At 37.8% G+C, this 26085-nt stretch overlaps 1 protein-coding gene and 1 long non-coding RNA gene across 7 annotated transcripts in view; both read left to right on the forward strand.

The window, feature by feature from the left end:
- The window catches only part of CLEC16A (C-type lectin domain containing 16A), a 78976-nt gene extending 68976 nt beyond the window's left edge, over positions 1 to 10000 (forward strand). For 2 of the 6 annotated variants that reach the window (XM_057407863.1, XM_057407864.1), the window contains exons 23-24: positions 4438 to 4557; positions 9101 to 9999. In XM_057407863.1, the coding sequence (XP_057263846.1) occupies positions 4438 to 4557; positions 9101 to 9441 (461 nt within the window). In that variant the 3' untranslated portion in view covers positions 9442 to 9999. Of the gene's footprint in view, positions 1 to 4433; positions 4558 to 7997; positions 8037 to 9100 lie in introns of all 6 variants that reach the window. The other 4 variants (XM_057407867.1, XM_057407866.1, XM_057407868.1 and 1 more) reach the window with 4 other exon arrangements.
- Positions 10001 to 10205: 205 nt separating this feature from the next.
- The window catches only part of LOC130598453 (uncharacterized), a 96973-nt gene continuing 81093 nt past the window's right edge, over positions 10206 to 26085 (forward strand). Inside the window, exons 1-2 of the long non-coding RNA XR_008972010.1 lie at positions 10206 to 11288; positions 16840 to 16995. This is a non-coding gene — a long non-coding RNA (uncharacterized LOC130598453). The remainder of the gene's footprint in view (positions 11289 to 16839; positions 16996 to 26085) is intronic.

A 26085-nucleotide genomic window follows, 5' to 3' on the forward strand; every position in this document is an offset into this window, starting at 1 on the left:
AGTCTATTCAAAAATTTGGAAGGACCTAATTTTATTTTCTCTGTTGGTAGGTGACTGCTGTTACCCAGTCTCTTGATGGCCTAGATAATATGTGTTTACCCAGAGAAGTGGTACTTTTTGTCAAAAGTCTCAGTATAGGTTTGCACCACAACAAATCATTTGTTTGATGGCATCTTTCTCCTTTGCTGTGTAAAAAGTCTAATTTATGATGGCCATGGTTATTTGCATCCTCTATGATGAGGAAGCGAAATGCAGCTGCAAGTTCTTGGCAGCAGTGATGACAGAAAACTGGGGTAAAGGAAATGAAAATTAAAAATGTAAGTTATTTTTGTTGCCAGAAGCAACATATTAGTTCAAAGAAATATGCAGCAAGGCCATACGCCATGTTTCAAACTGAGTACATCCAGAGCACATAATTGCTTATCTAGCAGAAAAAGATAGTGCCTTATAACCAGAGACTATAGTTAAAATCCACTTACACAATATGTTGGCATCTGTATAACATAAAGTTCTGTTTGTTTCCTGGAATTTAAAAAGCTTGGTGGCAGGAGGCTGCTTATTGTTTTCAGAAAAAAAAAAAAAACAAATTCTCTCCCTAGCCCCCCAAAAACCTAAAAAAACACACACAAAAAAAAAAAACAAAACACATACACACAGAAAAAAAACAAAACCCCCCAAAAAACCCAAACAAAAAAAAACCCCACCAACCAAAAAAGAGAGGAAGGTTGGGTTTTTTAAATGCCTGGTTTCAGTCTGTGCATTACCAGTTAGGTTGCATGAACTGTCCACATTTAGTATGATCTGTGGCTTAATCATAAAGTATGTTCAAAATGCCACGACAGGCAGGCAAACAGTCTTTAGGTGAGTTTTGGTGTTTTGCACAGGATCTAGGTGCAGTGATGTAGATAATTTAGCAAATGTAGTTGGAAAATACAATTCTGTCCCCTACCACTATGAGCAAAGTCCATGGAAATGAATGTGAAAATGCGCATCAGCTACTTAAGTCCCAGGTCAGCAGCTTACATTAGGCTGCTGCAGGGATGACTTCTGAGCTCAGCTCCTGTTTTTTTTACTGCTAACTACTTGGAGAGCAGTAACAAAGAGGAAGACAGTGACTGTATGTGCATGAGCAGGTAATTTGGTGCAACTGAATGATGGACAGTTGGTACTGAGGTGCATGTACCTGATCTGCCTGTAGTTTACAAATTTTGTTGTGGACCCTGCATCATTGCCATGTATGTGATTGTCTGAAGGACCAGTTATTAGGTCAGATGTATGTTGCTGTTCAGATTTGAAGTGTATTTGGTGCACAGTTGCAACATATCTTATAGTTTGGTTTCCTTGTGAATGCACAGAAACTGTTCCCAAAATCAAACTAAAGCAGTAAGTGTACATAATTCTTCAAAGTTACTCTGTTGCTTAGTACCAAATTACTAATGTAACTGCAGCCAGTGATGGACAAGTAATGTTTTAAGTAGTTATAGCTGAGTGGTTGGTTAACAGTGTCTCAAGGTCCTTAGTATGGACTAGAGAGGGTGTTGAGATCCCTGGAGCTGGGTCTTTGCGGGGTGGAGGGAGGATTTTCTCCAACCCAGGAAGCTTTGTTGACACTTTTTGCTGATCTTCAGTGTCAGATTAATTCTTTTGTCAGTTCCTGGGAGCAGTGCTTCTGCATGAACTGATTTGACCACTTCACTGCAAGTTTGTAATATTTACAGTGTTTATATGTAATTGTGGTCTCTACTGGGAACTGTTGCCAGGAGCATAACCAAGAAAGAGATTATCTGTTTGGTATGTCCAGACTGCTGATCCATAGGCTTTTGTGCGGACAGAAGTACACTGCTGAAAGAAAAGATAGTGGCTTGACCACTGTCTGTGTTGTATCAGGTTTTACCGACCACTCACTGATTTGGGGGAACAGTTGTTTGGTATTCACCCACTTGAATGGAAAACAATGTGGTTTTCCCTTAACCTGTTGAGGACAATTGAAAATAAACTTCCTTACATTGCTGTGAAGCAGAAGAGGAGGCTTGCATGATGTGAAGTGGCTCCTTCAAAGAGAAACTAACAGGTAGCTGGTTAACAGCAGTTACCTAGATGTGTTTTATGCTCCAAGGTAGCACTTGAATGTTGTCACCATCTGTTGCATTTGAATTTCCCTTCTTATTTCCCATTCCATTTTAAACACACTCACGTGAGCACACATATGTGCTCTCTATCCCTCCTTCCTTCCATGCTCCCATGTTTGTTCTGGCAACTGCTCAGGTTGTTCACCATGAAGAACCTGCTAGATTACTCAGAAACTTCAGTCAAGAATGCCAGACAAGGTAAAGGAGAGAGGTGTATGTGCATTTCCAGGAAACTCCCTCAGCTACCTTCCTTCAGAGCAACATCCTAAACTACAACAGCTGTTTCTCCTGTACGCTTGTGTTTATTGTCCTAAGCTACTGTCTGCTGACAGATTTAAAAAGTTTGGAGCTTGATACATCTGAGATGGTACTTGTAATCTTCACAAAGTTGTTTCAGGAAATAAGATTTGGAACATACCCACTGACTTTTATTTAAAGCTGATAAATGAGAACAAAATACAGAAAAATTGCATAATGGTTAGTTGAGAGAAAAGTGTTCTAAGATAGAGTATATATTAATAGTTCAACATCAAAAAAGGTTTCAAAAATGTTTCACAGAAAAGAAATTATTTTGTGTTCTGTAGAAATCCTTTGCTTGCTATCACTCCTGCCTGCATCAGTCACACAGTATTTTAATGTGAGGAGGGAGTTTAACTGAGTTTACATAAAATTACATGACTGCTGTGCATGTTTCAGTCATTGTAAGAGAACAGTTGTGGCATTAACAACATTGTCATGGGTAAAAAAAAGCTGTTATGATTCCTGAGTTTATCAGCTATCCTACCTGCTAATTGTCACAATACTTCCTGGCACAGATAATTTAAAGCCTAGCAGCTCCCCTGTTTGCAGTATTTGGGAATTAAGCTGAGTCCTTTACAAGATCTCCATTCCTTAATACTGAGAAAGCAGAAGTCGTCCCTTAGAGATAGCAGAAGCCCTAGCAAGACAGAAAAGGCAGTATCAGATTCTCCAAATGCTGCTATTAGCTTGGGTTTTTGTTTCTTTGTATTTACATATTTGGTTTTTTAATTTAACATGTCCAATTGAAGTGTTGTGATGCATAAGGTAAAGATGTTCTCTTGCTAGGCAGATTTTAATCGTCAAGCTTCTGAGCTTGGAATACAGGCTTTTCTTGGCTACACTGGCTGGAGCCATGCTCTTCTTTAAAGTGCTTATTTATATATATGCCAAGGATTAAGATAAAGAAGCTCTCTTACTGTAAGTGAGCAGTCTTCCAGAATTACGTATGTGTAATATCATCTACACTGTATTTTATCACTTTTGATGTTGTCATAAACTTTAAAATTCAGTTGGCTTCAATACTTAAGGAAATGTTTGCATGGAAGCAGTGGATATTGAGGACTTCAGAAGGCACTGATCTTCTACGCTACTTACACTGTATTTCACACTACTGGCAGGTATTGATGGTAAAAGGTCTAAAATAAATACAGAGAGCTGTCCCTTGTTGTAGAGGATATATTCAATTCCAGTCAGTAAATTAAAATTTATATGTTGCAAGGAGAGGAGGATTAATCAAGCATGGAGAGCCTGTAAGAACAATGCTTGCCATCTTACTGAAACCATCCCTGTCTCTTCACTTTATAATCAGTAATGTAAACGTGTTTTGATCTCCTCTGTTCTATGATGTTAGTGATTTTCTAACTAGGTGAGGAAATACTTTTTGTTTCTAGAAAGTTCCTTTTCTAGAAACTTACTATGCACCAAGCATCATCATCTGAACTGCTGCTATCTTTAAAAACACTAACATAAACCAAATCTAATACTTCAGTTTCGTATCATAGAGTATTAGGGCTGAATGGTAGTATTGCCACATGCATGGTAGTGCATCCTTTATAATTTGTGGCCAGTGGATATCAGAATAATTCTCTGTCACCAGAATTGGTAATAAACAGCTACTCTAAAGATTTCTAAAGCATGTGAGTAGATTGTAATGCAAATAAGTGCCTGCCAGTCCTTCCTTGATGTAAATACTGCCGGTGTTGCGAAACACAGCCCAAACATCGTTTTATGAACATTTCCAGATAGGTAAGCAAAACATTAAATTAAGTTAAACTCACTTATTCCTAAAGAATTAATAATTCCAGCTTCAGAAGTATTTCCCAAACTTATAAGACTCTCTTGGTGTGGTGTCAAATTGTATTCAAGATACCAGCAGTTATGGATGTGTCCTTGTCACTTATTCTTGTTGCTACTCTAACATTTATCCTTTGTCTTCATTCCAGTTTCACTTCCTTGTTTCATTGTTAAAGCCTTCATATGATATATCGCTGTGTTTTCCTCTAGTAAGGTCTGGCAGGAAAGGACGTCGGCGGGTGTTTAGTCTGTCGGAGGCTGACAGTCACGGTGGACACTGGGTTTAGGTCTTCAAGCAGCAGCTGCAACAGAAACTCACGCAATATCAATTCAGGCAGGTTCCTCCATAAGCTTTCAAAAGGCCATTGACAGTTGATAGAACATGTTTGGTTTCCATGCTGACACCAATGATGGTGAGGGGGGAAAGTGAAGAAAGCATCATAAATCTTAGTCTCTACTGGGTTGGGGGGGGGGGGGGGGGCAGGGATTGTAAAACAGTAATTAGTTGTTTCTTAAAGCATTATCTGCAGTTTCTCCCATGTTTCTTGGTTCTCTTGACAAAGATGGAAATTCTGCTCTCAAGCCTCCAGCTTCAAAGCAGCTATGTCTTCATTTGCACAGGGGCAGCCATGGCTGTAGTGGAATGTAGTAAGTCACAGGCTCCTGAATGGACAGTAATGCAGGTACTTGGCTAGAAACAAGAAATCTATAGCTTGGGTAAAATGGACAAGCATTCAGCATAAGACTGTCCTTGGACTGTGGTGGCACAAGCTTAATATTTCTATGATCATCAAACTCAGGCAGATGGGTTTATGGACTGTTTAATTGCCTGAGGAGGTGCGGAGGGGAAGCAGATGCAATAACCACAGAAATACACTTGAGGCTACCTTCTTATTTGTATAACCTGTTTTAACTTGTGTCTAATTTAATTTTTTTTCCTATCATGGCATGAAGATATTTCTTCTGTTAATATTATATAAACATCCTTTTTCATCTTTATTAGATTTACTTTTTATCTTTTCACCTAATGTCCAGTTGTTTATGTTTTTGTTATCCTTTCACAGTATGTTGCTGTACAGCTTAGGACATGTCTCTGTCGATTATATCCATTCTTTCCTTTTCCTGTTCTTTTCTGTCTTCTTTCACTAATGATCGTCCTTAATATAAGTTAATACAACAGAAGTTGAGTGATTTTTGGTTGGATTTTTTTTTTTGCTGTAATGGTAATATTGGTAGCATTACAGAAGTGCTGAAAACCATATAAGGTTGCTGAAGCCACTGCAACCAGAGAGAGCTAATAATACCCAAAAGCTTGCTAAACGACACCCTGTTTTTCAAGCCTTGTTTGATATTTAAATTTGTGGATGGGTGGGGGTTGTTTGTTAGAACTAAATGTTCATATTACAACTGTTTTAAGAAACTGATTTCACTTTCCCTGGTTTTGTTGCAGATCTAGCTTTTTATTTTTTCCCAGAACACTTTTGCTTAAATAGATGGGGGTTGGGGAGAGGTGAATAGAAGTGCTGTTCTCCCATATTAGGTGGTAATTTTGGGTATTTAAAAAGTAGAACATATTTTAGTAAGTGGAGATTTTATTCAGGTAAAAATTACAATTATTTTACCTCTTTTTGTCCAAAAGTCAAGCTGGAACCCAGTGTTAGGAGTATGGTTTTTTTTGAAAGCCAGTTAGTATTTTTATGTGCAATATAAGCAGAAATTCCAGAATTATCCTAAACATATGATATATGTTTAGAGACTTTATATACTCATGTATAGTATCTGGATGCCTTGAAACTCTTTTGAATCAAGAGGTTAATACCTATCTGGTTTTGATAGACATTCTTTTAATAATCCCTTCTTGAATTTTTGTTTCAACTACGGTACATCTTTTTGCCAATTGTTTATTCCAGTTTCAAAGACTAAGAATTCAGATCTCACAAAGTGTAAATTTATCTACTTGGATCCTTCTCAGAATTGAGTATGACTTCAGAAGGCTTTGAAATTTTGAGCCTCAAAAATTTTCTCATTATTAATTACTTTCCTGAAGCCATGTATTAAATTAACTGGGAGATGTTACATGTGAAAACCTTTTATATCAAGAGAGTGGTCTTATTTTAGATTGGAGATTTTCATCCCAACATGTAGGATCTCTGCATTCTATTTTCTGTGTAGTTTCTTTCATCTGTAGACTAGGGTTGTTTATCCCCATCCTTGTATCCAAAAGATATGAGAGATGATCATGACCTGGCAGAAGCATATAGGTGCAGTTTCAAGCTAAGTATGAGCCTCAAGTAAGGGCCTTGGTTGCAAAGGCTGAAGTACAGTTCTCACAGCCGTAGTTTATAGCTGTGACTGAAGAACAGGATTTCTAGTTAAGCATTAATCAGAAGGGACAGTATATTGCGAAATAGTAGTGAAAGCTGTTGACCTATTCTAGACAATGTTAGAAATCCTCTCTCCCTCCCCTGCCCCTTTTTGTAGTGGTATTTGCTTTCTTCCCCTGCAGGAACTAGGGGCAACTTGCAAATACTTTGTTATTTTGGCAGTAATGCCATGTTGGGTCACAGAAGTCTGTCACTGCTACCCTTAAATACAGTAACAGAGAAAGAGAAATGAAGCTTGGACAGTGACTAAAGAAGCAGTGAGAGTAGAAGACACTTAATTTCTACTGATAGTAAGTAAAAGCAGGAGGGAAACATAGAAGAGTTCCAATTTTGCATTATGTATCAATGCTGCAGCTAAATTACGGAACAAGAGTATGTTTAGATTTTTTGATATTTTCATCTTTTTTCTGTGTTATTTCCACCTTTTGGATAGAAAATTTGGACTTGTTGACTCCAGAGACTTTTTTTAAAATTATTTTTATTTTTTTATTTAATGGGGATTTTTTTCAAATGCTTTTTTTCTTTGTGGCAATAAGAAAGGAGTCACTTTAGCATTAATTGATATCCTGTGTGAAAGGATTTGGGAACAGTACAGCCTAACAAAAGAGTATGTACATCTGTCAATTTCAGTAAATGAAAGTATTGAGAAAATGTATTAATATTTTGGGGGAGGGGGGGAAATTAGGAAATGAACTGCAGAGTCAGAAGTGAAATAGCAAGACTGCAGTAGAAACGTGCTGTATATAACATTCCTGAGCAGAATGCATTTGATTGCTAATTTAGCAGAATGTCTCAGGTTTCTGAATCCTGAATTTTGGTGCATATTCATACTAGAATAAAGATTTAAAAAAAATTTGGAAAAGAACATTTTATATTCTTTTAAGATTTTATAATTTCAGAAATGAAAATCGCTGCGAAGAGGCACACTGTTCTGTGCATACTTAAATGTTAGTATTTATCTTGGAATTCAGAAAAATGAGACTTCATGGTTTTAGCAGTTAATTTTCCATGCAAGTCTTGCATCACTTCCTGTGTTATCGCTACATTCTCACTTAAGCTTCGTGACAACTAAAACGAAGAATCCGCAGAGTCACTTTGAATCTCTCCTTGTTTTTCAGAAATAACCAGTGATGTCTCCTTTATTTAAAAGGAGACTTTTTTTACAATCTGTAAATTCTGGACTGATTCAACAAGTAAAACTGAGTGGTTTTCTTAAGTGAGAATACATCATTGTTTGGGGTTATCTTACCAGAAAGGTTAAAACCCCAGTAATCTTACCATTGCCCACTGAAACCTTGCTGTTATCCATTCCATTTTCAGCTTTGTTCTTCTTTGTTTGTTTGTTTGTTTTTGTTTCTGCCTTATGTTCATGCTTTCTGTTCTTTTACAGGATTATTTGGAATCAAATTGAAATGGAAATATTTTTAAGGTCCCTGAATATTAAAAATAGAACCTAATTTTTATTTTCTGTATTCACTACATTGCCTTGTAGACTTTTCTGCAGATACCTGTACACTTGAACACATGCTGTTTCTTACAAGAGTTTTAAAAATGATCTGTCTTGAAGCTGGATACCTGTAACTTTAATGGCATCTATTACTCTAGTCTGAAAAGAAAAAAAAAAAAATCCCTGACTTTTCTGGGCATACAGATAAGCCTGCATTGCCTTATCCCCTCCATTCACTATCCATCTGAGCCAATTACTTGAGAGTTAGCTAGGATTTTAAGGGGGGAAAAGGGCAGTACAAATAGTTGTTAATGGTTTTTTGAAGTTGGGGAGGGTGGGTGTCATTGTGTCAGAAGGTGCAGTAGTGTCCCATTTTTCAGTGGTAAGAAATGCTTATTCCCCATTTCATCTGGGCTGTATGCTCCACGCTTAGGAGCACCAAAAAAAAAAAAAAAAGTCATATAACATAAGCCTGTATAATAACAGGCCTGTTTTGCAGCATCTTTCAGTTACAGTAAGCACATCATTCTCCTTCCTGTTTTTCCATAGTTCTGCTTTCTGTGGTTAAGGTGCTACTTAAATGTGTTTTTTTCCAGATTCCAATTTTTTGTAAGAAACAAGCCACTTCTTGGGAAAACTAGTTATATAGGGGTTTGGCTTTTTAATTTCTAAAGAGTTTCCTGGTTCCTCGTATGGGGCATTCATTTTAGTCTGTACTAAATACTGGAGAGGCTTTTTTATTCTTCCCCTCAATTTCCTCCTTCTAGGAATATTTCTGATATTGCTGCATATTCTAATATTAAATGTGTAAAATTTTCTGGTTCCTAATTTGAACACATTCCTGCTGCCATTTTATGTTGTGCCTTCATAATATTTTGTTTCATTTCTAATTACTAAAAAGTTAATGCTTAGTGCTTCACAGAACTGCATTTCCCACCCAATTATTCTGAAATATTTGTAAATAATAGCATACTGTTATCCTTAATATACATAGTAAGTTGAATGCTGATTTTTTTATTTTTTTTCTTGGTGTTTTCTTTTATTAGATGATGCTTCAGCTCCAGAGCAGCCTCAGATGACCATTTCTGGTCAGACGATGTTGACTGATGAAACTCTTTCAGCTGTCTCAAAGTCTAGCAAGAATGCTGTAAAGAACAGTGACATAGAAACAGCAAACCTTTCTCCTAGCCTGATTCCTGCACAGCAGCCCACAATATCATTAATAACAGATGACAATACGGATGCACTTAGTGTAGAGTCACTCACACTGGTGCCACCAGTTGATCCACAGAGCATTCGAACATTCAGCTGCATTCCTCAGTCCTCTTTGCAATCTGAAGCTGAAGTATGCAAGGTAAAAGAGGTGGAGGAAGAATGTTCTGACTAAAGCCAACCTGCAGACTGTGATAAACAGTGAGCAAATGCAACCAAATTCTTTGTTGTTTTTCCTTTGGGAGTGCAGATACTTCTTGAAGCCTCAGAGGCAGTCTGGTCCACCAGAAGAGGCCCATCATGAAAGAGAATGTGGGCAGCTTTTAGAGTAAACATCAGATACTCAGCATATTTAAACAGGAGAAGAAAAAAGCCCAACTTTTAAATCTGGACTAGTTATTTCCTACTCATTTGTGTTATACAAGAACATGAAAGTATTTCAGAGCACTTTCTTTCTTTCTAGTGTAGAGTTCCAGCTGCAGGAACTAAGTTAATTGTAAAAGGTCTACAGTATTATAGCAAAATGAAGACATTTTTGGATAACTGGCTTTGGGATATTGTATCATTACTTCTCTGAAACTGGAGATATACCACTGACCAGAAAAAAATTATATATTGTAGTACAGACATAACATTTCCATTTGAGACATGGTGTGTTTTTCAGCTTGGGCTGTTTTGTTGTTTGTATCTCAAAATCCTGATCATTCATTTTGTGGAGGCCTGCATGATACCAGCAGGATTGGCCACTCTCAGTATTGTCTTTGTTAGGATGTTAGGACTCCAGTCTTTATACTAGTTTTCCATGTATAATATTTATTTCCAGCTTTGATCCAAAGCAAGATATATATAAAATGATTTTTTTTTTTTAAGGTAAAAGCCTAAAATTTAATGACAAATGCTTATACAAATTAACAGAAGGGAGTTTTGATCCCCTAATCAACTACAGAGAAATGTGAAATATCTTACAAGATTGCTATAACTTATTTCTTTGCTTCTGACAGTCAAATTGCTACACTTCTGAGGAGTCATAATATCCTTTCTATTAAAGGACAACTTCTAGATAGAAGCAGTTTAAAGAGGTTTTTTAAATTTTTCGTTTTCATGTAGGAAGGAGGTCATCACATCAAACTGATAATTCCTTTCTAAGTCTGAAACTTGAAAGGTATTGTGTAGTTCTTTTCCTGTCTGGGATAGTATCGTAGTTAAACAACATTGCTACATAAAAATAACTCTGAGTTTATGCTTGCCTTACTTTGCTGCCTAGATCCTGCTACCAAGTTGACAGTAGTGAAAAAGTGTTGATTAATGTTTTGGACTATTTGGAATGTTCTTTGCTGATTTGATACATAATTTAACATTAATGGAATTTGAGATTTCTCATCAATTTCCATGTATGTTAATTAAAATTAGTAGTAAAATGGGCAGACTTTCACTATTACTCTGCTCCTAATATTGAGTGCTTTCTAGCTGCCAAAGATTGAAGACTACTGTTTACTTGGTATTATGATTTCAGTCATCAGTGCAATCTGTTTCCTCATTCTGTCTCTACTAACATTGATTTCATATCAAGTAGGTGAATCTGGAAAGTTTTAACCTCCTTCACAGTCTCTTATTTTACCACTTCCTGGGCTGTCACATGGAATACTTGATGGGATTTTAAAAGTTATATTTATGTATGAGATTGGCTGACTAATCCACAAGTGTAACTTTCGTCACTTCGTCAGTCTCTTCCTTCACTTAATAATCCTTGTAAAACGTGTATACAAGGTGTCTTCTATTGAACGCCAGCAGGATTTTTTTCTTCACTTACTAATTTTTGCATGCAATTCTGCTGATTTCTAGTTTTCTGTGACTTCTACTTTGTCTCAAATTGGTTTAACCAATATTCCAACCATTCCAGAGTGACCCAAATTCTAAATGAATTCTGAGAATTGGGTGTCCTCAGCACTGCTATGGATATGGGATGAGAATTTGGAAATGCTGGAGTAAGAGCCTACTTTTATTTTTCATCATATGCTTAGAGTGAGTTTACACCTGCAGTCACTGTTGCAGCTAATGTGCATGTACCTGAACAAGCTTAGACATGGGTAGTAATTTGGGCACAAGGACCACATAAATTTTTGTTAGCTGAACTGATTACAGTCTAGACTTCTTTCTAGTATGTTGCAGCATTACACTGTAGCCTCAGTAATAGTTTGAAGATCATTATAAAAAAATGCCTTACTTCATTTGAAAGCATTTTATGTTAGTTGTTAACCTTAACTGATGACCTAGATTAAACAGAATGCCACTGTGCAGGCTGAGTTCCCTTGAATAGAATAGAAGGAAAACCTTGATCTTTCTTTATCTAATTTCAAATTCAGTTCTAGCAAGATTAGGACCATGCACAAGGAGTCTTTATAATGGTGTGTATAATCTTACCTGTGAGCTGTACTGCATGTGAAATGAGATGAAGGAAGAGAAAGCTGACTTTGTGCTTTTCATTGCCTTTGAGTGACTTTTAAAACCCGTGACCAGTTATCTACCGAGAGCTTCACAGGAAATGACTGAGATAGATACTAGTTTTAGGAAAATAGAAGACTTGTCTACTGTCTAATCCATTGCTGGCAGAGCCTTGCTGGTCAATGGGTGGTAACGTAGGATCTCTTTTAGGAGTTCTTTCCAAAAGCTCCCTGCAAAGATGAAGTTACACTAGAAAAGCTCTGATTGCACCAGCTCTACCACTGTTGTTTTATAAACACAACTGGTACAGACTATACCTCTGGTTATGCCACAGAAGCAACTGATTTTTGTTTTTTTCCCCCTGTTATTTGCTTTTTATATTAAGGCATATGATATGACTGTGCTTCGTGCTGCATTAAAGAGACTTCAGAATGTAGAAGCTCTGGAGATGCTGAAGTAATCTGTCATCACCAGTCTGTTATCTCTGCAAGTACGGTGTTACTCGTCTGCAGTTCCTTGAAGAGTATCGCATGTGTCTCATCCTTATCAGATAAACTCCAGGGCTGTTTCCTTATCCCCCTTTCACTGTAAAAAGGAAACTCAACCAAGAAAGCATGAGCACATCAGCCGCAAATATAATTTTTTTCTAAACAAAAGTTGATGTCAGTCAGTGTAACATCCCTCTTTTTAACCAAATCCAAATACCAAGTTGCAAATGGGAGTAGCAGTTAAACAACTGGCTCTTCAAAAGGCTCACTATTTTGGTGTAATACTGCAGAGGGAGGTAGAATCACTCTAAAATAAATATAGCAGTGCTCCAGAGAAAAATGCCAAAATTTTGGAGATGCTAAATTCTCAGTGTTTGTTTGTAGAGGCTATGCCTGTCTTCAGCCATATTCTCTTAACATAAAGCAGCTGTATTTTTCTCTTCCTTTTGAGAAGAGAAGCTAAGGCGCACTAAACATTTTTTATGGTCTCTGTGGCTCATTTTATCAAATTTTACCAAAATATCACTTGTTTAAGAGAACTGTGTGTTGCCTTCACTGTTAGGTCTCACTGCCTCTTGCTGGTTCCTTGGCTTTTCTGTCATGAAGTGTTAATGACAATGAACAAGACTCACACTTTTCACCTGTGAAGGTTTAATGGCAGCATATGCTTGGTAATTTGGTAAAGAAGGGGAGGGAAGGAACATTAGTGCCCATTTCTGATGTCCGTTTCACCATGGAAGTAATGCTTGCAGTGTGAAACCTGTGTGTAAAAATTGTTTTGCAGAAGTTCTTTGATGTAGGAAGAAACCAAAGTTTAAGCTTCCTGTGTTCCATTTTACAAGCTGTGTGGATTAAACCAAATTAATTAGAACTGTGCTCACATTTATTAATACTGGAAGCTGTATTTTTTGTGTGAAATAATGAATTATATATAAGGACTGAAGTCTTTTGTATTCCCCACTGCTAATTGATGATAAACTAAAATTCTGACTTCTCTTCCTTAAATTAAGCTGAGTTAAATAAATAAGTAAATACAAAGTGACACCTGTTAAAGAAGCTCCTCAGTGTTCTTTGCTTCACAGCGCAGTTGGAATTTTCCTTGAGGTCGCTTGGTAAGGAAAATTTGGGAATATCTTCCAGAATTAATTTATCCTTATCCAGTATTGTTGCTAAAGAACAGGTATGTGACATTTAAAAACTCTTCTTCCATATCCAGAATTTAAGACTCAAAGCTAGATCACTACTCAGAGTTTAAGTGAATGTCCAGCAATTCATATGACCCTTTTGTCTAACAGAGATAGAATATAGGGGGAAATAATGGGGCTTTTTTGTAGGTTTGAAGTATTTTTGTGTGTAGAATTTGAAACTGGTGGTTAAAATAGTTTGTTTGTAGCAAAACCAGCAACTTTAAGACTGAAATTACTGGTGAGGGTTTTTTTTTTCTTATTAAGCAGTAACTATAATTTCCACACTTCCTGCACGTGGCCTGGGATGATTACTTTAAACAATCTAAGAATTCAGTATTTTTCCTGCAGTTGAGTGTCATTTTGCTAGTAGTAAATTAAACTTCAAGCAGTATGCTTGAAGACATAGGTAAGCTATCAGACAAGCAAGGCAAACTGTATGTATAAGTACAAAGCCACTTTGTGAAAGTAAACACTTTAATACCATGGGCTGCCAGTGCTCTGGTGTAATCAGTCACTCCTTTTGCTGCATGCAGTATAGGTAATGACTACAGAATAGCCTAATGCATAGTTTCAGTGACCTGCACGTAGTACTCTTAAAAAAACCCCAAAACACAAGGCTAAACATTCTGATGTTGTCTTCACTAACCAGCTAAAGTTAAAAGGGGAGTTGCTTTTAAACGAGCATTGACAAGCAGCTGCTATATAGGAAACTGTTAGTCAATTGAGTCAAAGGAACAACACGCAGGGCCATTAGTATCAGTGAAATCTAGACATTGTGCCTCAAAGATAATGAGTCTCCTTGATGAGTCTTCTTATTTTTAGGCAACCTAATGTTAGGCATCTAAATGTAAGTTGAAGATCTTCTTTCGGTCTGTTACTCTTCTTGCAACAAGTTTTTGGTATGTCACTGTTTAACCATCACTGGCTTACCGTAGGCTGTCACTAACCTGGGCATTGCTCTTCTGTTTCCTAGAAGTCTTCGGAGCGTTTCTCCTGTGCTTGCCTGCTCTATTGCTCTGACCTTTCCCAACATTTGCAGCATGCATTAGAAAGAAATACAATAATTCTTACTGTCTCCGAATAATAACTCTTTCTTACTGTCTCCTGTTGGCTTCTGAAAAGCAGATAGTGATCCAAGCAGGGCTTGTGGGGGTGGAATGTTTTTAGGGATGGGTGGGGGGGAAAGTGCTTGAGTTTTTTCCTGCTGCTCAGGACTTTCTGAGCAGCAATGAAGACATGGGAGATGCAGTTCTGGACTGTTAAACAGAAGGTTCTTTCATATGGAAATGTATTTTTATATTACATTTGTACAGAATTTTCCCTATTTTGATCTCCCAAATTTTTAGACTTGTGCATTGCTCAGATTTGATTTCTTTTGCGAATTGTTATAAAATATGTATTTTGTTTGTTAATGTATTATTACTGTAAAACTGCATTTTGCTTGTGTAATAAATGTGCAGTATCTGGTTTATTGTTTTGCTAACTTGAATTCATTCTTAATATGAAAAGGCAAAACTTGAGTCATTGTTAGCATAAATGTGTGGAGTGCGTTTACTAAAAAGGGCTTAAGAAGCAGGTAATGACTAAGTATACTTGTTGATAACAAAAGTTAGAGTTCAGTAAGGTGCAGACTAGTATATAGCATTCCCAGGATTCTATTAGATTGCAGTCTTAAGATATGTGAGGGTAGATTGCAGTCTTAAGATATGTGAGGGCTGTTTTTTTCATCTTGTTCCCCATTACTTTTTGGTTATGGGTACTCATACTAAAGTGAGTTTAAGGCACAATAAGTACTGTCTTATAACCAAAGTATGTATGAGCAGATGAGAAGGTCTGAGATTTTGTGTTCGGGTGTGTTTAAGAACTAAGTGTGGCAGAAATATGTACAATGAACATGAAGATCATTTTGAAAAGGATTGAGAATAGATTCACGGGTGCCAGGTTTAGAGACTCTTAGAATTTCTCAGAGCTTTGTTTTGCCCAGTGATAGCACTGAATAATACCTTGTTACAGCTCTAGGGGACCTGCTAGAAGCATTTTAGGGGATAACTTGAAGCATCTCCACTTGTGAATAGGTGTATGGATAATTTTGTTCAAACTTTTTACTTCATTTTGAGCTGGTTTGTAAGTTTGATTGTTTCAAGTGCAAAGAGGAGGAAATGTATTTTTCTAGAAGAATGAATGCACCTGGGACTTAAACACTACATAAAGCATTTGATGAGCATGAAGGACTGTCTTCCTATGGGATGTATTTTAGTGAAGTTGTGTCCAAAATGTACTTCATTTGAAAAAAAAAAAAAGTCCTGAACAGGCACTTACATTGACATTGAAAAAAGCCCAAACACAGGGTGAATGGAAATCTGAAATGTCTTTCTACAGGCAATAAGTATTAATTATTTAATGTAAGTTATGTTAGACATTTAGAGCAAATGTGACAATATCTTATGTTAATTTAAAGAAAAATGTAAATAAATGTCTGAGAAGGGAGCAAAATTAGAAAATACTGGTGTATGTTTCTGACAGATTTCTATAGCTGAGTCTGTATTTGCTGGCATTAATCATGTGTTGTGGCTATTGAAAACCTGAGCAAGAATGAAAAATAGACCTTTCTTTGTAAACGGAACTTGGCAATAAAAATGGTGTTACTAAGAAAACTTCCTTCCCTTTCATGTTCTGTTGCTGGATTTGATGCACAAGGACATTCAATAACAGTGCAAATGTGCAGAAGCTTGCTTTTGTTAAGAGTGATGCACATTTGTGAATGTAATTTTAATCTTTAAGCTGAAAACTGAAACAGCCAAGGCATCTTTGCATTGTGTGTGCAGGAAAGACATAGCATGAGAAAAGAAGCCTGTAGAGGTGATGGAAACTAGATGAGACCAAGGGTTAAGAGTGTCTGGGCAACATTTAAAATGTCTGTGAGCCACTTTGAAAGGGCCTGTCATGTGTGATTTCTTCCCCAAATATATCCTTGCACCCTCTGCCTCCTCCTCCTGGTGCATGTTGCCAGTTCAGTGTATGGATTGAATCCAAGCAAGTTATTAGTTGGATTCTTGTTAATTAGTCTCTCTGTCTATAGGAATTAATTGCAGTCAATGTACATTCCTTGTGAAATGTTATTTCTCAAACTAGGCATTGCTCCAGAAGCTTTCTTAGGAAGAGATTAAATCACATTGTACTGTGAAATAAGCAAGCTAGGTATCATAGGTAAGAGATAATACTGTGATTGACTATAAGATGGAAGCATTCAAACATGGTGTACTGGAGAAAAGGAGCTTAAATCTGCTCCTGTAGTTGGTCTGTCTGCATCATGCCAATAATACTGATTTAAGCATAACAATTTTATCATTTGTGGCCAGGAAGTTCCTTTCTGTTTGAAACTATGGTTCCTCTGTCCTGCTGGTGCATTAGAACTTTTGCAGACTTTTGTCACTGTTGCTTGTTCTTGTTTTTTAGACTTGGACATCGAGTCAGGTTCAGCATCTTGTCCTGTGTTACTAATGGTCAGAGATGGAATTAAAGCGCAGCCTCAAGCGCTCTTCTCGTTCTGACTGAAACGAAATTGGCAGAAATGGAATGCTGTATTAGTGCACTCTTAGTCCTTGTGAACATGTAAGGGCAGCCACTTGAGCAGTCCTTTAATGTATAAATCCATGTCTTTATCATTAAGATGATTCATTCAGCATAGGTAGGTAACAAAGTGAAACTGTATCAATATATATGTCTTCATCAAAATAACTGTGGTAAAGATGCAGCATTTGGAGATTAATGTCTTTATTCCTTGACACCTAAACTGTTTGGTTTGTTTCTATATGGAGGCAAGAGTTCACTGAGATTGCATGGATGCAGCTGCTTGGCAGGGGGGAAGAAACTGCATCCCTAAGTGCATGTTTATGCTGCCACGTCGGAGCTGGTGTTCTTTTTGAATATGTGATAGTACAACTGGGAATGCAAGCTCACTGTTTTATGTAAGTGTATTCCCTGAAAATTCCATTGAATTTTAAGCTGCTGTATTTTATCTTGTAAATAAGGACAGGTGGTGAGAGTTGCAACACCTGGAGTTCCAAATCTTCACTGGCAGAACTGGAAGAAAGGTCTCGGGCAAGTGTTCGCACACAGTTATGGCAGCTGAGCTGATGGGGAGTAATTCAGTGTGGTTGGATGGTGTTCAGTTGTGTGCCTGGTTTTAGTTCAAGGGTTCTCTCAAAGCTTATCTGCAAATATGTCTAGGTCCTAAAATTGTTACTACTTTTGGATGCCAGTTCTCTAAAATGGATCTTAAGAGGTGAGATTTTTAGCTTATTATTCAGCCTTAGGTTATGAGATCTTAGGAATTATGTTGAAAGCTTTTGCCTGTCCTCAGAGACTCATTCTACATTCCATCCTCACTGTCTTGCCCCCAAATAAAGGTTTATATTTCACATAAGCCACAGTTTAATTATTTTTTGCCCTGTTTGGATGACCGATAAGGACAGATTAATACTCGGGTTGTGTTTCCTGGTTACACGTCATTTTTCTCAGCTTCAGTTTGCAATAAACATTGTGACACAGGATGGGAAAACAAGCTGTTGTTTTATTGCAGAAATAAATTTTGACTTTATTAGTTCAAGACATCTTTCTGTAAATTTGTCCTAGTTTTGGATCATTTATTTGAAGCAGATTTAGGTTACTGAGAAGCTTAGAAAAATGTCTAAAACTACAAGGGACACTTAAAACTTGTGTAGATTTAGTACTATGAACAGTTGCAGTGACCCAATTGTCTGAGCTAACTAAGTTGCAGGAGTTAATGTGATTGGCATAGGAGCAAAGAATGATAATTTATTCTAGCCTCTTTCCAGAAGACTTACTTAAACAATAGTTAGAAAATTTGGAGAGGAGATTTATTTTAGTACCGTTGTTAACAGTAGAGTGTTTCCTGAGGCTTCCTACCTCTGTTGCTCTTCCAAAATGGGTCATTTATTCCCAGGAAACATTTGGCTCTTTACTGCAACAACATTGCTCTTGTCAGTGATTTAAATGGGCCGAGACATCTAGATGAAGCTGAAACAATAGAACAAAAGTCTGCACAAAACTAAAAACTTAACTGAAATCTGAGCTACCTTAGTGTACACACCAGTACCAGTGTCCCCAAAAGCTCTTCCTGAATGTCACTGTCCTGAATGATAGTAAAAACACTCTGTCCAGCCTCTGACATCGAGAGGAAATTGGTTTCATCTACCCTCTACTGAACACAAGCAGTAAAGAAGCCAGTAGACTATGCAATAAGAATCAGACTTAGTGCTGGCTGGCACTTGTGAACAGAACTGACTGTACTCACACTTATCCAATGTGGTTTACTTTTCTGGCACATCCTGATAGACTACCAGTGAATAGTATAACATTGTTAATATGCTATTAAGGCTAGTAGATAAGGTCTTTGAGATTACATATTGCTGAGAAGGGGAAGAAAGAAGCCTAAGTCATCTCTGTGGATGATGACAGGTACTTCTGTTGAATTTTGATAGCTTGGTAACAGAAGTTGTTAGCAGGTGAGAATGCCTTACCACCAACTGCAGCATTTCCCACTTCCAGTCCTCTTGTCCTAGTTCAGACTAAGGGAGGTAGAGGCAAGAGGTCAAGACTAATTCTACAGTTCCTCATCAGTGAGGATATCCCTCACAGCAGCATGAATTTTCTCAAAGATTGTAGAGTCCTTTGTATTGATGCACTTTTGTGAGAAGATCACAGTTTTTGTTTTGGAGTAGATTTCTGGTTCCTTGTTTTTCTGACTTGTCAAAGAGGTTCAAAATATATTCAGCAAGAGATGAGGTTTTCAGGTAATACTATTCCAATGTTAGGATTCTAAGAACCTTTCCATAATTAAAAGACTTATAATCACAAGAGTTTGTAAGACCACGTGTTCTGTTAGTGCTCCTTTGACTCTGTTTTGCATCTTGTCTTAGATGTAGGAAGGATGTAACCATGTGTCACCTTTTTCATTCCAACAGGCTTTACGCACTTGGTAAAGCAGAGTTCCTCTTGCAATTTTTGCCACACATCAGGGTGAGGTGAGTAATAATACGAACAGGAGGTTCTACTCAGTATTATGTACCAAACAATTGGCTTCGGAGGTGGATTCCTCGGTAGGGAGATGGCATGCTTAGGACAAGCTGCTTGAATGAAAGGTGGGACTGAATTACAGAGATAAGGCTTGCGTTTTGAGTGTGTGACAGTGACACTGGGGGTTTCGGTGGCTGGCTTCAGTGTTTCAGTTTCAACAACTGTCATTCCTAACCTTCCTTAAAATAAGCAGGTGGAAGGAAAATCTCTTCAAAATGATCAAAGTAGAAATAATAGAAAATTCTCTGTCAGCCTCTCATTTACTTCTTCTAGTTCTTCAGAAGGGGTTACTGCAATTTCTAGTTGCCCTTCTCTGCTTTTAGTTTTTTTTTTTGTTGTTGTTGTTGTTTTTTTTAGGATGTGGACAGGAAGCTTGATAATTTATTTTTTTAGTAGTGTTTGTTTTGTTTAAGGCTTTAGAAAAAAATCACAAGATGGGAATCCTTTCATGTGGGCTGGTAAAATTAGAAGGGCAGTTTAGGAAGAGATGCTTTTTAATTTTCTTTTTCTACCAAAACACTTCATTCTCTGAGTTTCTTTTGAGGAAAACCTTCTCAGTTTGTTCAAGCTACAAAATACTAAAAAGGAGAAAATATGACAAGAAGCTAATAAAAAAATAAGAGGTGGTGAAATACCTGTAAGTGGTTTTAAAAAATTTTCCCACCAGTTCCAGGCTCTAATAAACAGATTTGGTTTGCATAGTTTTGCTTTAGGATAATATTCTGAAAGTGGAATTCAATTTCGTGTGGCTAAAAAGTGAACAAACACCCTAACAGTTCCACTACAGACTGTAGACAGCAAGGGAAGCTTGCTTTGGAGGGAAGCATCTCTCTTAATAGTAGATGCCCCTCAGTAACAAGTACTAATTGGGAAATTGTGATTAAAGTGAGAACTTCAGCAGTTTTTGCAAATATCTGACAATTAGTAGATTTACCTTCTGCTTTTATGAAGTTCAAGATGCCCAAATGTTTCTGATTTGGAGAGACTCCTGGCTTTGTAGCCAAAGGGGAGGCTTAGGATCAGATCAGGAAGGAGTTACCTTTGTCCAGGTGTTCATAGAGAACAGTACTGGAGAGCCTTGAAGTGGAGTTATTCTCCTAGAAAGAAACTAGACATTTCTGTTGACCGTGTTGTCTACTCAGGTTGAACTGAGTTTGAAAAGTCTTAGGTTACTACACAGGTCTGCTGTGATTGGGTGGTCTAATAGGACCCACTGCATCTGGTCTGTGATGAAGCTCTCTGCAGGTTCATCTGTCTTGTCCTTGTAAGGGTTTACAAAGCACCAGAGCAATCATGCATAGTTTAAAATAAACTTTAATGTCCTATTCAGGGGAAAATTGTTGCTAGTGATATGTGTTGAGATCCATTTAAATGTTTTGGAGCGATTTCAAGAATTTATACCAAAAATTTTGGCTACTTGATGTGTAATTTTGGTAAAATGGAAGAGCCTGATGGAAAACTTGAAGTTAGTTTTTTTGGATCGTCTTTTCTGTATAACCAGCCCAGGAGGTTTCTATGTACAGTTCTAGTGGATGAGAGTTAAAAAGTTTCTTATGCTTAAAAAGAAAAGCTCAAGTGTCTTAATAGAATAATTTCCAGAATCTTTAACAACAGACACTTAGTGTTGCTTATGTGCTTACAACCTTTTGAATGTTTAGGACATCTCTCAAAAAGGAGCTGTTTTCTCCAGTAAGTTTAGAAATGCATTTTTCACAGTACATCATAATTTAAAATAAAGTCCCTTTGCTTTGACTGGTCACAGGCTTTGCTGTTCCATTTCAGCAACCATTCCACAATGCCAGGTTGGACAGGGCTTTGAGAAACCTGGTCTAGTGGAAGGTGTCCCTGCCCGTGGCAGGGGGTTGGAACTGGATGAGCCTTAAGGTCCGTTCCAATCCAAATCATTCCATGATTCTTTGATTTTGGCTTCTCTCTGATAAGAAATTTCATGCCCTTATCTAGCTTTCACGTAACTAGGTCTTGTTTCAGGTATTAAACTTTTGAAGCTTTTGAAAAGACTTCCAAGTCATACAAGAATGAAAATAGTAGCTAATTTGGCAGTAGCATTTTATATGTTATCTTGACCTCTATTCAGGGTATCAGTTACTTAACTGATACTATTAAAAAAAAAACAAACAACAAACAAAATAAAACAACAACAATCTGTAAGAATATCAGATTTAATCGTCCAGAGCCACACTTGCATTTAAGGCGTGCTCTTTCTACACCACATACGTATTATCCTATGCAAACCCTGTTGCCGATATGAGAATGGTACAACTTAATTCCAGAGTTCTTCGGAACAAGATGTGAGTGGCTTGGCTTTGTTGTTTCTCCATCATGCAGTTCACTTGAATTTTCTTATCACAGTTCATCAGCTTCAAGGCTTTCCTGTGAAAGTGTTGTTTGCAGCCACTGTCTAATAGGTAACTTGTAATTCTCACACAGATGCCAAAGTGATTTGCAGGGAAAGTGTCTTGCTTGGCTAAATTTTGGCTAAAATAGGTCTTGCAAGCTTATTTGTGGGTTTCTGAACAGATCTTCATATTAGGTGTTTTGTGAGGCAGGGAAAATTGTCAGGTTGTTTTAAAACCACAAATCTCTGAGCTGTTCTTGGAGCTAAGCTTCTCTGTGTTTTTCTTTGAATCTGAAAAGAAATGCAGACCTTTTTTGGGAAATCAGACCTGACTCTGCATTTCAGAGACCTGTCAAATCAGACCTGCATTTAGATTAGTTCACATGGAGTGCACAATGCATGTTATCCTGCTGTCAGAGGCTTCACCTTTGCTTTAGCATAATAGGACTTTGGCCAGTTCATCAACCTATCTCTTAGTTCACCCTTTTCAAATATATCAAATAATTAATGGGGCACTTGTGAAATGCTATTCATGTTTATAAAGCACTTTGATGTTAATGTTAAGCATTATTTTTTTAACTCTTTTTCATGAAAGAATGTTGTTAAAATTACCATTTCAGTCTCAGTGCTTGCACCAGGTACTGTAGTTCCTGGTGAGTACCTGTAACTTTGAAAGTCACCACAAAATACTTGTGTGGTTTTGTTTGCATCATAACTCTGAGTCATCTGAACAACTTCGAGATGTTAAGGAAAAAAAGCCTTTCTCCAAGCTTCTAGAATTCTTTGACTTAAGTTTTGGTCATAATGTGCAATGGTTCACTATTGTCCAGTCTGATTAATTCATGGAAAGAGTTTTGATGTTTGAAAAAAAGCCTGTTTTTATTTTAAAAAGGAGAAAAGAAATAATCACTACTTCTAGAATCTTGTCCAACCTTCCTGCTTCATACTACTGATAATAAGGAAATGATTTATCCTCTAAGAAGTCAAACTGAATGTGTGAGTCAGTCTTAGAATGTTGAAACTGTTTTAAGAGTCTGTCTGTATATAGGCTAAAAGAAATAAGAAATTTAAGAAAGAAAAAGAGATTCATAAGAAAAGCAAGATATTGTGGAAAATTTGCCTTAAATTCACCCCTAGCAGCATGATGTACAGGCCGTCTATGCACAAGCCTTGGGTATTAGTTCCACCAAAAAAAAAAAATAATTTGCAAAACTGGCGCAGTTTAGGACAGTACAGAAGCAGAGTTGCTGGAAAGGAAATTGGGAACACTTATCTGCTTCAGTGACAGTCATTTGTCTTAGCTGCAACTGATGGGAGGTGTATTCTGAAATAATATGTAAGGGTTGATGTAGGTGAGCAGCTCTCAGCCCCTTTTGCTGTCTCCAAGTTGGGACTGTGACAAAATTCGCTTTAGTAGGGCAAAGCAAGAACGTGTTAGGTGTTAGTAACCATGAAGAAATCTTGTAAAGTGTTTTTAGATATTGCAAAATGAAGAACCAGAAGTGGCCAGCAGTCCAGGTCCTAATAAGGCACTATTAGCAATGAGACTTAATCAAGACTCATTCATTATGTATTCCTTAGACCAGTAATTTAAACATTATACTGAGTGAATGAAGTGAATGCTTCTGAAGGAATCTACTCTGTTGATTTGCAGCTTTTTCAAGAAAACAAACGCTGAAGTTCCCATAGCCTGGTGTTAGAATGTATCCCTGTCTGTTCACAGGTTTTCCTCAGCTCCCTTGTTGATAATGTACCATTCCTTCTGGAAGCTGAGATTTCTGGTTAGTTCCATGACCAACCTTACTAATGTGAAACCCGCAGTGCTGTATTCTTTCCTAATTCCATAGTGACTGTGAGCTGAATGACCAGAAGCTGATTCAAGAACTTCTCATTCTTCACCACTGTATTGCACAGATGTCCCTCATCACACTGAAACTGAAATAGTGTTGTACTAGGTGCTGTACAGACATGAATTAAACCCTGTTACAAAGAGTTCTGCAGTGATGATGTGTAGGCTAGGGTGTGTGACTGTAAGGTAATGGCATCGTTTCCTTATTGAAGATACAAAAACATATCACAGGCTGATTGCTCAAAATTGTACATAAAGTCTGTGGATGACTCAAGAACTGAAACCAAAGGAACTGCCTTTGCTGATGACTGTTTTGTGTTTCCAGTGGTAAGAGAGGTTATATGTAATAACTGAAGTTAAAATAAATCTTCTAGGCAAGTTTTTTTTTCTAGTGTGTATGAGGCAACTTTTCCATGTAATGGTATTTCTTAGCATTGTGGTTTAGGGATGAGTAAATAGATGATTTAAAAAAAGTAATAGGACAAACCCAGAGTAATTGTTTAGTCAGTCTGCATGAGGATCGTCTGGAATATTGCCTCAGCTGCCAGTAAGAGCTGATGGAAGAGCAGTTTCCCATCCTCTGTTACCTGGAGGATTCTGTAGATCCTCATGGGAAGAGTAGCTGGGAAGTCTTCATACCTTTATGATCTTCATACCTTAATGAATGTTTGCATCTCTTCTTTCCTGTGTAGACTATTTATTTCATGTCATACAGTGTGTTACAGGGAATGGTCCTGTGCCCTAAGGGGGCTTATAAGTAAGCTTCAAACATGACTCATGGTTTAGTTGCATATGAAGTATCTAAACTAACAAATTCTAGGGGACAGTTATTGAACAAAATCTCTGATTTCAAGTTTTTTGATGGAGAAAATGGAAAGGGAGAAGTGGGCATTTCAGGGTTTTCTAATGAGGCAGTGCTCCATTCTATGTGTATTAAGCAACTTTCATGCAAGCCTTCTTTAGCCAAAATTACTCTACTATAAATCTTGCAAGAAGTTAGCTCTTCTATCCAGCCAGACCTGAGGCACAAAGTGCCTTTCAGAGTTTAGTAGGATATACTTTTCTTCTAAAGAGAGCCATTTGAGAGGCAAAGGCAGGCAGCCATACAGATAGATTCAGTTCTGGCTATGGACAGAAAGTCTGTAAACTCTGTTACTCTGTTTTACACATGGAACTGTTATGTCTCTGAATTGCTTCTAGATTAGGCAAACAGTAGGAAAGAAAACCACAGTATTTCTCAACTTCGAGAATTAAAGTATAGTTAGTTTGGCAAAGAGACAATTTTCAGACATTGCAGTACAAATAATAAAATCAGCTGCTTTTTTCAGTGTCTGAGGTGCTGCTTGGGCTTAAGTTCCAGGTCAGTTTTTAGTTTACTGTTGAGATCTTAGTCTTTTTTTGTTTGGTTAGTTGATTTGGGAGTTTTTGTTCAGAATGATAGAATAGTTAGGGTTGGAAAGGACCTTAAGATCATCTAGTTATCTAGTTCCAACCGCCCTGCCATGGGCAGGGATACCTCACACTAAACCATGTCACCCAAAGCTCTGTCCAGCCTGGCCTTAACACTGCCAGGGATGGAGCATTCACAACTTCCTTGGGCAACCCACTCCAGTGCATCACCACCCTCACAGTAAAGAACTTCTTCCTTATATCCAATCTAAACTTCCCCTGTTGAAGTTTTAACCTGTTACTCCTTGTCCTATCACTATAGTCCCTAATGAAGAGTCCCTCCTCAGCATCCTTACAGGCCCCCTTCAGATACTGGAAGGCTGCTATGAGGTCTCCACTCCGCCTTCTCTTCTCCAGACTGAACAGCCCCAACTTTCTCAGCCTGTCTTCATACAGGAAGTGCTCCAGTCCCCTGATCATCTTCATGGCCCTCCTCTGGACTTGTTCCAGCAGTTCCCTGTCCTTTTTATGTTCAGGACACCAGAACTGTACACAGTACTCCAAGTGATGCCTCACAAGAGCAGAGTAGAAGGGCAGGATCACCTCCTTCGACCTGCTGGTCATGATTCTTTTGATGCAGCCCAGGATACGGTTGGCTTTCTGGGCTGCAGGCACACACTGCCTGCTCATGTTCATTTTCTCATCAACCAACACCCCCAACTCCTTCTCCGCAGGGCTGCTCTGAATCTCTTCTCTGCCCAGCCTGTTGCTGTGCCTGGGATTGCTCCCACCCAGGTGTAGGACCTTGCACTTGTCATGGTTAAACTTCATGAGGTTGGCATCAGCCCACCTCACAAGCATGTCAAGTTACCTCTGGATGGCATTCCTTCCCTCCAGCGTATCAACCGAACCACACAGCTTGCTGTCATCAGCAAACTTGCTGAGGGCGCACTCAATCCCACTGTCTATGTCAGCGACAAAGATGTTGAACAAGATCGGTCCCAACACC

Source organism: Pezoporus wallicus, unplaced genomic scaffold, assembly GCF_028554395.1.
Source record: "Pezoporus wallicus isolate ANWC-B61680 ecotype Strahan unplaced genomic scaffold, APGP_CSIRO_Pwel_v1 contig_4012, whole genome shotgun sequence".
Classification (NCBI taxonomy): domain Eukaryota; kingdom Metazoa; phylum Chordata; class Aves; order Psittaciformes; family Psittacidae; genus Pezoporus; species Pezoporus wallicus.